This window comes from Varanus komodoensis, unplaced genomic scaffold, assembly GCF_004798865.1.
Source record: "Varanus komodoensis strain SLA01 unplaced genomic scaffold, ASM479886v1 scaffold87, whole genome shotgun sequence".
Lineage (NCBI taxonomy): Eukaryota > Metazoa > Chordata > Lepidosauria > Squamata > Varanidae > Varanus > Varanus komodoensis.
Genome location: NW_025336565.1, coordinates 1,937,280 through 1,948,791, shown reverse-complemented (window position 1 = coordinate 1,948,791; position 11,512 = coordinate 1,937,280). Strand labels below are relative to the sequence as shown.

The following is an 11,512-nucleotide window of genomic DNA, read 5'->3' as shown; positions in this document are numbered from 1 at the left end:
GGGCGGGGCGCGGGACGGAGGCCGCTCTCCTGCGCGCCGCCGCGCAGCGTCCCCGGCCAGAGCGCTGCGCGGGCCCTGGGCGGCCCTGGCGCGCATCGCCTGGCCGCCCTCGCCGCTCGCCCGGCCGGGGTGCGGCGCGGAGCGCGCAGGAGAGCGGCCTCCGTCCCGCGCCCCGCCGGCAAAGCGCGCAGTCTGGCCGGCAGCGCGGCGGCGGCTGGGCCCGGGGCTCCGGCGTTCTCTTGGGGGAGGCTTCCTCCCGCAGCAGCTCCTGGCCCCACATCTGGGGGCGCCCTGGGGCAAGCGGCCCTCCCAGGCGCTTGTGTGCCCAGCAGTCCGAGCACAGCAGCTTGGGCCTCAGCGCTTGGCCCAGAATAGCGAGCCGTGCCGGGCTCGCTTAGACAGGGAAGGCGCCCGCAACTCCCGGCGACTCACACGAGCCTCTAAACACGCCCGGGACCGCGCTTTCAACCGGTGGCTCTTCAGCGGGTCGATATTCGCGACGTGTGCAGGATGGGCGGTGCATACCCACGCAAGCGTGCGCTCGGGAGCACCGTGCTGAGCGCTTTCCATGCGCCCTCACCGCAGTTCGCCTCTCCCCACCCTCAGGAGCTCTCTGACCGGGCACCTGTCGGGCATCCTGGCCGGGCTGGCCCTCGCAGCAGCGTCCTGGCGCCCTGGCATTGGCTGAAGTGCATCGCCCGGGCCTGCAGCCGCACGGGGAACATGGGCTCCATTCTGCCCGTGGAGACGAGGCAAGGGAGGCACCTGGCTCTCCTGCGCCTGGTCGGCACGCACACGGCAGCCGTTGTCTCGTGAAGGTGTGACGGTGCATCAAGGGAAATGGCAGCCTCTCGAAGGACCAAAATAAACGTGCTGTGCCAGGCGGGGGCACGAGGGAAGCTCACCCAGAGCCGTTCCATGATTTGTGGTGCGCCGGCAAGAGAAACGCGCGGGCGCGGCAGGCAGGGAAACCGTGGCCCCAGGCTGTGCGCAAGCTGGCCACACCGGTGGCTCGGCAGAAGGAAAGTCCTGCCCACTGCCCCCCACTCCGTGCGCCCCCCGCCCAACGCGCCCGAGAGCGCTGCTCTGGGCATCCTGTGGCTGCCCCACTTCAGCCCCACCGGCACGGAGCCTGGGCTGGGAGGGGGTCCGCAGGGGCTCCTCCAGAGCTCAGCGGACAGGTCAGCCTGACCAATGGCCTGGCGGTCCCAGTGCCTCTCCGGGGGCTCCCCTGCCGCCTCCACAGCTATCCAGTTCTGCTATCTCAGGGCAAAGTCCAAGAAGACTCGAGACTCAGAAGCATAGTTTCTAAATAGATTTTTCATACAGATATTCATAGACATTTGAAGTGCAACAAGTTTTGTTTATATATTTTGTGAGTATATAGATATATCTTTAAAAATGTAGTCCATATTTTTCTTGAAAATATAAACTCCAGTCTTCCTCAAAGGAACACCCCTTCTTTCCCAGAGGGGAGATGAGGGGCTACAAAAACACCCCAGCTAACACACACGAGGCTGGACTGGCGGAGCACTGTGAGCGATCGCCGCCTTTGAAAAGAGCCCTAGAATGAAACGGTGGCGGCACAGCATGTGCGAGCAAGCTGGGCGACAACACAATTCAAAAACGGAATCATCACCATTCCCTTAGCAAAGCCATGATTCTCTGCTTCCACATAATTAAGATTTGGAAAGAACATTTCCACGCGTCTAATTTTCTGCTTGCAAACAAGTGGAAATCAGATGACTAAAATCTAAGTTTGGACAGGCTATCTGATGTCACAGGCTTGCTTTTTGCTTTCTAAAGCTGAGCGACACGAAACACAGCTTCTGAAAACATGGCTCAGCAGGCACTGTTTGACCCAAAGGTGAGGCTGGCGGAAGACGCACGCGACGGGCTTCTCGTCCCGCCTGGGGTGAAGCGCGGAGCGTGGCCGGGGGATGCAAGCCGCGGTCGGCGGCGCCCAGACCAGGTGAAGCGCCAGAACTGCGAGCCCCTCAGCCGGGGCGGAGAGGAAGCGCTCCCTCGTCTTCCAGCCGCTCCCCCAGAAATCCCCAAGCGACACCTCGACCGATCCATCTGTACGGCGATGGGCAGCAGGTGGGGGGCGAGGGGAACGGCGGGGTAAGGCTGGGGGCGAAATGGCCACCGGGCCCCGCTTGCCTCGGAGTTCTGCACAGGTGCAGAAAGGCCTCCAAGGAATCCATCGTGTTCGCAAGCGGAGGCAGCGGAAGGAAGCCCGGAACGCTCCTGGCCCTCCCGGAGGGGGCCGTCGTGCCGTGGGACAGGTCGGCGGTGTTCCCGGCACCACGCAGGCCAGCACAGGCCCAGAGGCCGGGCAGATTCCCCGCCGGGAGGCCTTTATTGCTTCTCCGCTCCTCTGGTGCAGCGGAATTCAAGCCATCTCTCCCGTTTAGTGCAATTAAATCATGAGAGGAGAGGGGGGAGGAGGAGGATGGAAAGCGGAAGGCCTTCCTTCCCCCCCAGCGGGCCACCGCGGGGGGCCAGGCCGACTGGTCTGCAAAGCGAGGGGGGAGCGGCTGCCTGCTCCCCGGCAGTCCCTGCGGACCGGCAGCCGGGCCTCCTGGGAGAAGGGAGGTGATGATGGCGGCGGGGGTGAGGGGAGCCGGGGAGCTCTGGGGACAACGCGAACTCGCGCCTCCGAGGAGCCGTGCCCAGCATGCACGGCTCCTGGGAACGATGGCCCCACCGAGACGCTGCGGGGAGGCAGGGCCCCGCGGCCTCTCGCCCAGCTCCCCGGGGGCCAGCGCTCCCGCCCCACCCCAGCAAGGCTGCTGCAGCCGGACGCCCCCTCGATGCACGGTCTTGGGCCCGGCCCCCGCTCAGGCAGCAGAGAGCGAAGCGCCCGCACCCCAGGCGGGCAGAGGCAGGGCCCTGGCGGGGACTCTCCCACGCACGGGGCAAGCGGGGGGCGGCTCTGGCGACGCCGGCGCTACAAGAAGGGGTTGGTGGGGGGATGCTTTGCCACAGTGAAGGGGCCGGCGGGTGCCGCGGCCATCGGCGTCTGCAGGGGAGAGAGAACGGCGGCTGTCAGACGACCCAAGCGGGCTTCGCGAGAGTCTTAAAACAGCCACACGTTTTGAAGGCTGGAAAAGGTGCCCACTCCCACCCCGGATGCAGGACAGCGTCTCCCGAACCCTGTCGGATTCGTCCTCTGCTGGGCCTCCCTGCACCTGCCTGGACAGAGCCACACGCCCCACCCCTGCCAGGCAGGCGGAGGGGGCAAGGGAGCCGGGGAGTCGTGGGGCAGAGCGTGGCACGGCCTCCTTACCACGAAGGGGTTGGTAGAGATGCCAACTGGCTGTCCAGGGGGCCTCGGTCTGGGAAACCCGCTGAAGGGGGACCCTGAAGGGGGCAAGAAGAAGCGAGGGTGGCGGGGGGAGAGAGAGAGGAGGGCATCTTTACGGCCAGGGAAAAGGCCTCCGGCACCTCGCCCTTCCCCCGCCAGAGGGCCTGGCTCAGCTGGGAAGGCCCCCCCCCCATCCACACGCAGTTCCTCGGGGTGGATCTCACCCCGATTCAGGTGGGTTTGTGCCTGGGATGCAGACGGATTTTCCTCCCAGACCAGGCACATCCTGCTTGGGACGCAGGCGGCACCCTGGGTTCTGGGAACGGGTGTGGACGGCTGTGGCGCCCCGGAAGGTCCCAAGGGGGCCCGGCCACAGTGCGCTCGTGCCCCCACATGCGCCAAGCGGTGGGGCAGCTGCTTCGCACGGAGAGCAGAGCCTCGCACACGCTCGGAAACGGACATGTTCGAGCTCCGCCACGGGTGGAACGATCAGGATCCTTCCCCGCACCTCCCGGCCACGGGAAGCAGGGCACAAGCCCCACAGGCGACCGAGCCTTCTCGGGACTCCCCAGGTGCAGATCCTCACAGCCCAGGAAGGCCACAGCCTTCGGCTCGCACAAAAGGGGGCTGGGCCGGGGCTCCTGGGCTGCCAAGCTCTGCGGCCTGCAACCTGAAGAGCGACGGGCCCCCCGAAGGCGTGTGGAACAGCCCCACCGGCGCCCCCCAAAGGCGAACACCGTTACCGCCGTTCTGCTGTTGTCCCAGCACCACCTGGGGAGGGAAGAGGGGCGGCTGCGGCTGCATTGGCGAAGCGAAGATGCCGGAGAAGCTGCTGGGGGAGCCGACCATGAAGGCGCCTGCAAGGGGAGGGCCGAGGGGAGCGAGGGGAGGGGCGCCACGGGCTCCCCCCCCCGAGAGAACAACGCGCCCCCGAGCCCCACGCTGCCCAGGCCAGGTGCCAGGTTGCACAGGTATGTGGGCTCCATGTTAGTGTGGCCACCGGCAGGCAGCCGGCTGAGCCACGTGACGGAAAGCCAGGGCCGGCGTCCCGAACCAGCTCCGGCACCTCCCCCAAGACGGGCCCCACCCCGCAGAGCCACCGAAAGCCCCAAGGGGCCTGGGTCCGGCAGGAGGGCTTACCTGGGGCCAAGCCGTTGGTCTGGAAAGGGTTAGTGGAAGGCAGCGCCGGCTGGGAGGCGGCGGCGAAGGGGTTGCTGCAGGCTGGGGGCGAGAGAACGAGAGATGCGGAGGCGGCGCAGGGACCCGGGGGCAGGCCCCCAACGTGGGGGGGGGAGCGTATACTTACCCCCATACGCTGGGGCCGGGCTGGGTGGGGGCAGCACGGGCGACTGGCTGAGGGCCCCAAAGACGCTGGCGGAGAGAAACACGCCTCAGGCACGGAGAGGGCGGGTATCCCGGGGGCGACCGCTGCTGCCGCCTCCTCGAGCGGGGAGGCGGAGGGCCGAGAGCAGCCCCCGGCCCAAGGTGCAGGCGTCCACCTAGGCCCGGCGCGGCCAAACCGTCCCCGCGGAGTGGCTGACCACAGACGAAGCCCAGGAAAGCGAGCTGAGAGAACGCCCCCCCCCCCCGAGCCTGGCATGTTGCCCGCCCCATCGTGATCCAGGCGGGGGCGCTGTGCCGTCCAGCCCCCGCCCCACCTGGCCCAGCCTTGCCGGCAGCATTCCGCCGCTTCCTGTGGAAGCCCTTCTGACGCCCGGCAGGAGACGCTGTCCGGGCCGAGCCGGGAGCCCTCGGGCGGCAGAGCTGGGCTCTGCACCGAGCCGAGGCCCCGCCAAGCCCACCATCCTTGGGCCGGCCTGGCTCAGGTGCCCCTTGCCCGACCGCTGCAGTGGGAGGAACTGGGCCCAGCAGGATTCGGGGCGCGCCGGGAGAGAGCCCGCCGCATCCCCGCTCGGGAGATCGCATCATGGTCCGAGCACGATCGGCCGTCCCTCGCTCTGAGCCGGGGGCTGGTCCGGGCCAAGAACGACCGTGGTCCTCGGCCGCTGGCCCATCGCATGACCGGCGGCCAACACGGACCCGCTCAGGGGAACGATCCGCGTGGCATCGAGGGAGCTGCCTGTGCCGCCTCTCCCTTGAATTAGTTACCGTTACCGGGCTCATGCGATGGACCGAGGCCAAATGTGCCGCATGCGCTCTTGCTACTGGGGTGAAACGCTTTTGAGGGCGTTTCTGTGGGAAGGTGGGGCGTGCGCGAATGGGCTGAGGGGGCACTCAGCCCCTGCCCCCTCTGGGGCAGCGCCCGCCCAGAATGGGGCGTGGGATCGGCCCCCACGTGGCTGCCGCAAGCGCCTCGGGGCTGTCGCAGGGCGGATCAGCCCGCCGGGGAAGTACCTGCTCGGGACGCCTCCGACTCGGAAGGTGCCCCCCATGTCGGGAACGCCCATCACCGGCTGGCTGGCAGGGGAGGCCGCGAAGCCGCTCACGTGGCTGCCTCCTGCGTGGGGGGAGAGCGGAGGGGAGGAGAGACCCCATGAGCAGAGGACCGGGCTTTAAAGCACGTGCTCCACAGCGGCGCCGAGGGCAAGCGGCCCTCTCCCGAAGGCAGCACCCCCCATCACTTCCTCCCGTCCTCTTTTAGGGCAGCAAGTGCTGTAAGAAGCCGAAGCCAAAGGAAGCGATGCTTTCATTCGCTCCACCCCAAACTGACTCGCCGATCAATCAAACCCCAAATGACAAGCGCGAGAGGATTCCCCCAGTCGGGGGACAGTCCTCTCTGTCACACGGGGAGGAGGAAGGAGCGCGTCCCCGTGAAAAACCCAGGGATCCGAACCGATCTCGCTGCCCAGAGACAGGCGCTCCAACGCACGACGTGGCCTCCACAAGAGCGAAGGCGGACCAACCGGGCCTGGCTCTCCCTCCCCACCTCCCTCCCTCCCCACCTCAGAGCCATGCTCGGGGCTCCCGGCTCTCCCCACACGGCCCTTCCCGGCAGGGCTGCAGGCCGGCCCTCCTCCCCACAGCCTCTCTGGCAGCCCTTGAGAGCCCGGCCCCCAGGAGGCCGGCAGCAATCCCTCCCCTCGCACGGGGCCGGCGGGCCAGGCCTTCCCGAGGGGGGCTGCGGGCATGCGGGAAGCATTACCTGCTGGCATGGGCTGGCTCTGAAAGGGGCTGTGGCTGGAGGCCAGCGTGTCCCCGAAAGCGGCTGCTGCAGGGCTCCCCCCAAAGGCATCGAAGCTGGCGAAGGCCGCCGGGCCGGGCACTTGGCCTAGGAGGGACACGGGGCAGAGCGAGGGCTGGAGCGGGCCCTGCACGGAAGGGCCGATGCTGGCGAGGGCCCGGCCAGAGCGCGAGGGGGGAGAGGCAGCCTGGGGACCGTGCAGGGGGATGCCCGGGGGGAGGAAGGGGGGAGGGGGCTCGCTCGGCTCGGCTCCCCTCCCCTCAGGCCCCCAGGAGCACGCTGGCCCGGGACTCGGCAGGGCCGGGCTCTCGGCAGCACCGCCAGTCACAGGCGCTCGGCCTAGCCTACCTCGCAGGGCTGTAGTGAGGACACGGTTGAAAGGAGGGGCCCGGTTCCCTTGCAAGAGGGGTGCGAGGGCAGAAGCGGGGGGCGATTCTGCGACTGACGCCGCATGGCAGGCGAGGGGGCTCCTCGCCACGGGCACCATCTGCTTCCACTGCTGCCAGACGTGGACGGTTCTGAAGCAGGCGGCCGAGGCAGACCCAGGGGGAATGGCTCTCGGCAGCCCGTGGCCTGACTGCCCCGTGGCCCGTGGTCGGGGAAAGGCGTCTTGCAGGCATGGCCTGCTTGTGGCCTTCCTGCCGGCCTCTCTGGGGAAGGCGGCTGGGCTGGGCTCTGCCCTGGCCGGCACCCGCGGGGCCTTTCCTGCAGGCCGTACGGGGCGAAGAAGCCCCCCACGGCCTGCCCACCTGCTCCACGGGACGGCCCCCCGCAGCTGGCAGGCCGAGGCGGTGGCGTCCCTCTCGGCCCCCCACCCCGGCCCCCCGTCACCGCGCCCCGCCGGCTCCTTTTCCAAACGATAAGGTGTGCTCGCAGGCGCCGTCCTTCAAGGGCCGTGGCTGCACCTGCCCGTGCTCGGCTGCGCCCTCTCCCGCACCTCCCCTGCAGGTGCTGCCCGTCCGGGGAGGGCGACGGACCCGCCTCGGACCCCTGACGCTGCCGGTCCGCCAGGTAGGCTCTGAGCAACGGCCCTCCAGACCACACCTGCCCCCCCCGCAAGAACGGATGCTACTCACTCCCGAAGGCGGGGAAGGCGGGGAAGGTGGGCCCGGGTGGGGGGGCCGCAAAGGGGTCCCCCCCTATGTCCGCCAGGAGGTCCATGCTGGCCTTCTTGGCGGCCTGGGGGAGCTGTGGCGGGGCTTTGTCCAGAGCCTGAAAAACAGAACTGGTCACCCGAAAGCCCCCCGGGACCCCGGCCTCCCGCAGCCGGGCCCCGCACCCACAGAGCCGGGGCTGCCGCCAGCCAGCGCCAGCCCCACTTTCTGCCCGCAGCCAGGGAAGAGATGGGGGGCTCCGGGGCCACATGGGGTGGGGAGCCACTGCGTGGCAGTGCCTGGGCGCCCCTCGCCTCCGGGTGCCTCCTTCCCTGGAGCAGCGGCCAGGGCCCCTCGTCTTCCGCCGGCCACGAAGCCGCTGGCAGGCAGCCATCGCTCGTCCGCACCCACCCGCCGGGGCCGGGGGGCCGACAAGCACACGGGGGGGGGGCGAGGTGCTCCCTGCCCAGGGGTGCTCGGGGTGGCCTGGGGAGGAGGGTCCCGCTCCGCAGCTGGGCCAGCGTGGCGCCGGGAGCCCCCACCTGAGCAGGCCTGGCCACCGCAGCTGCCGGCCCCGCGTCCCCCAGCAGCGCCTTGGCCTCCGCGGGGGAGGTCTGAGCCGTCCAGGAGGGCAAGCTTTTGGCCTGCTCCGGCGAGATGTACCTGCAGGAAAGCCCAGAGGAGAGAGGAGAAAGCCCAGCGTCACCCAAGACGTTCCCCCCACACGAAGGGCCCCGGCCCCTTCCCTTCGCGTCCTATTCTTTGTGAAAACTTGGCCCTTTGTTCTGCCTGCCCCGAACCTTTACGAGACTGTCTGAGGCTCCTCACAAGGTGGCCCAACTGAATAAGGCACAACGGGAGGCCCCCAAAGGGAAGGGCTTTCTCGGTGGTGGCGCCTCAGGGCTCCCCGGACACTTCAGTCGGTCTTCAAAATGCCAGGAGGAGGTCGCCTTAGGCTTCCAGGCTTGGTAGAATTTCCCAGTTTAAGGAATGTGTTTGCATTTATTCAGATCTTTGTACTGCCACCGGTTTACTACATAGTCCTTAAAATCTGCTTTACAACGGGCATTGCTACGTGCTCCCATTATTTTATGGTTCCAAGCTACCCAAAGAGCTGCAGCTACAGAGTGAATCGAATAGAGTGAATGCATGAGATAGAAACATAGAAACAGAGAAGCAGAGCAAGCCAGAAGGGGTCCCCCGGGCCATCTAGTCTGACCCCAGCTCTAGCTGGCTCCGCTCACGACATGCCCACCATGTGGACGTCCAGCCTATCCTTGAACACCCGCACCGATGGGGCCTCAGCACCTCCATGGAAGCCCATTCCACACCCTCGGACATCCAGCGTGCGCCCACTGGCAGAGGCAGCCCCCCCCCGCCCCCGCCCCCTCACCATTTCTTCTTCTCGTATTTCTCCTGCAGGAACTCCTTCACTTTCTGAGGGTCTTGGGAATCTGGCAGCAAGGATGTCCGCGAGTCAAAAGTGCCCAGCCAGATCTTCCGGCAGACCTGAGGAGGGGCGGCAGAGAGAGAGAGAGAAGGCTGCCAACGCTTCTTCCGAAAGGGACGAGTGAAAGGGAAGGAAGGCCACCAGGCCCCACAAGCCTTCTCCCCCCGCCAGAGCAGTCAGAGCATGCCCACGGTGCTGTTGCCCGGCTTCCGTGCCAGCTGCGTGGAGGGTGATCGGTGATGCAAAGGCAGTGGATCATTTCGACAGCAAAGGCCATCTTAGTTCACAGGGGCTCACCTCATTCCCACGGGACTGCAGGAACTGCACCTCCCTCTCCGTGAAGGTGGTCATAGAGATGGCTTTGACCCTGTGCGGGGGATTCAGGCCACGGCTGCAGGGGGGAGAGAAGCACCCACCAGTTACGGCCACCGACTGGTCCCCAAGGCTCTTGCGAGGGGGGAGCCCGAGTGGCGAAGGGACGCAGCTTCGTGGGAGTCCGAGGAACTCCGTGCTTTGCCCGCGAGACTCCCTGGTGAGCAGCGGTGCCGGCGGCAGACCCCAGTCCCCGGGCGCACGCTTTTTCAAATTTATTTTAGGTTTCGTAGTACATAACTCAGTGGGGAGTTCAGGCTTTCGGGAAACAAAGCCAAGCAGTACCCAGGCGTCAGCGTTGGCTTCTCTCGGCTCCGTCAGGCCCCCATTTCCTACCACTCCAAACTGCTGAGGTAAGGGCTTCCTCGGTGGCAGTTAATTATTGAAAGGGCCGGGAATGAAATATCCAGGATTGCACTTGCAATGTGAAATCGACACAGGGCTGGACTGGGACCCGGGCCATCCCGAGCAACGGCCCAAGAGGGAGGCGCCAGGGCTGGCTCCTGCTGCCCTCCGCTCCCGCAGTTCCTCCTTTCCACGTGCCCCCCAGGACTGGCCGCCACGTGCGAGAGCCACGTGCTCCCAGCCCTCCTGCCTCTGCAGAGAGGGCCCGGCCCGGGGGCACCCCAGCCGGCCTTGCCCGCAGCCCTCCGCCCCTCGCGGTGGCCCCGGGTCCTCCTGAGCCACAGGCCAGGCACGGCCCCATTCATGCCTCCTCCTCGCCACAGAACCGGCTGCCGCGCTCTCCAGGCCCCGGCTTGGGGCGCTGCACCACAGCTAAGCGGGGGCCCCCCTGCAGCTGCTCATCGGCCGCGCGAAGGGCTGCACGGGCTCTGTGATGGGGGGGAAAAGGGCACCGCCACGGCTGCTGTCTTCCACACAGGGCGGCACCTGAGAGAGCCAGGCCGGGGGGGCACGGGAGGCCCCCCGCGGCAGTTAACCCTGGCAGGAGAGACGACGACCCTCTCGGGTCGCCTGGCGCACATGACTGCATTGGGCACTGCCGACCATCCGGCACTCTTTCCAGCTGCCCAGCCGGGGCCCGCGAGACCCCACCCCATGCCAGCCCTTCTCCGTGGACAGCACTGGGGGGGCGCCGGGCCTGCGAGCCTTTTATGCTCCGCACGACGGCCTCGGGCTTGCAGGCCCCCCATGTCAGTCACAGGCCCCCATGCTACCCCCCCATGGTCCTCAACACTGCAAGCCACTGGGAGAAGTTTCGGGGTTGATGTCATCAGGATACTGCTGGCGCCCAAGCAACTCTGCCCAACCTCCGCATCGAGGAATCCAAGGGGTCCAATGAACTCCTGAAGCAAAACGATACACGGTTTGCCACGGATGGGAAAGACGAGAGAAGCTTAATCCGGGGTGCAGGTTCTGCGGCTGTCCTGGATGCATCTCCCTCGTGTTCCTGGACCCCTCACAGCCTGGCCAGTTCCAGGGAGCGGCTGCGGGCAGCCTGGCCAGGCCTCGGCGGCCCATACACGGCTCACCCTCTAACCGGGCGGCTGCAACGGGCTACTGCAGGGCTGCCTCAATGCAGGGTGGACGCTGCGGCCAGTGCAGGACGCAGGCGCTGCGAGGTCTGGGGTTTGCACCGGTCCGGCCTGGGCCAGCAGGACCCCAAACCCAGCGCTGATCTGAATCAAGCCCTAACGTGTCCGCAGTGCGGGGACGAGGCTCGTGCGGTGCGGCTCTTCCCCGGCGATCCCGCGCCAGGGCTCCTCCTCGAGCGCCTGCCCGCGGCTGAGACCCGCCGGCTTGGCGGCGCCGCGGGCAGGGCCTTCTTGCGGGTGGCCCGCACCGAGGCTGCTCCCTGCGCCGGGGCGTCCGGCGGGGGGCTGCGGACGTCCTCGTGCCCCCGTCTGCGGGCGCTCGCCGCGCCTGCCCGCCCCGCGTGCTCCGAAGGGAGGCGGACACCCGCCTGGCCTGCGCGCCGGGGTCGATCGGCAGCAAAATACGTGGCCACACTGGGCGATCGGCTGCAAACGCGGCGCGCAGAGGGAGGGAGGGAGACGGTCACGGGGCGCGGCGCGGATCCGCACGCAGGGGGCGCGGCGGGGCTGCCCGCCGAGCCCGCCCCCGCCCGCCGGCACGCCCCTCCGGAAGCCGCCCAGGCCCCGCGCAGCGCCCCCGCCGCCCGC

At 67.9% G+C, this 11,512-nt stretch overlaps 1 protein-coding gene across 3 annotated transcripts; it reads right to left on the bottom strand.

The window, feature by feature from the left end:
• Nucleotides 1-1,302: 1,302 nt before the first annotated feature.
• Nucleotides 1,303-10,662, bottom strand: AGFG2 (ArfGAP with FG repeats 2). Of its 3 annotated transcripts, XM_044417259.1 has the most exons (12): nt 10,640-10,662; nt 9,294-9,387; nt 8,940-9,055; nt 8,089-8,209; nt 7,529-7,664; nt 6,414-6,539; nt 5,666-5,768; nt 4,617-4,681; nt 4,451-4,531; nt 4,054-4,167; nt 3,293-3,366; nt 1,303-3,025 (listed from the first exon to the last, which is right to left on the bottom strand). In XM_044417259.1, exons 1-12 carry the CDS (start codon nt 10,645-10,647, stop codon nt 2,954-2,956), a joined length of 1,110 nt encoding a protein of 369 aa, XP_044273194.1. In that variant the 5' UTR covers nt 10,648-10,662; the 3' UTR covers nt 1,303-2,953. The 3 variants fall into 3 exon arrangements, with proteins under 3 accessions (XP_044273194.1, XP_044273195.1, XP_044273196.1); XM_044417260.1 differs by lacking the exon at nt 4,054-4,167; XM_044417261.1 differs by lacking the exon at nt 6,414-6,539.
• Between the last annotated feature and the right edge of the window lie 850 nt (nt 10,663-11,512).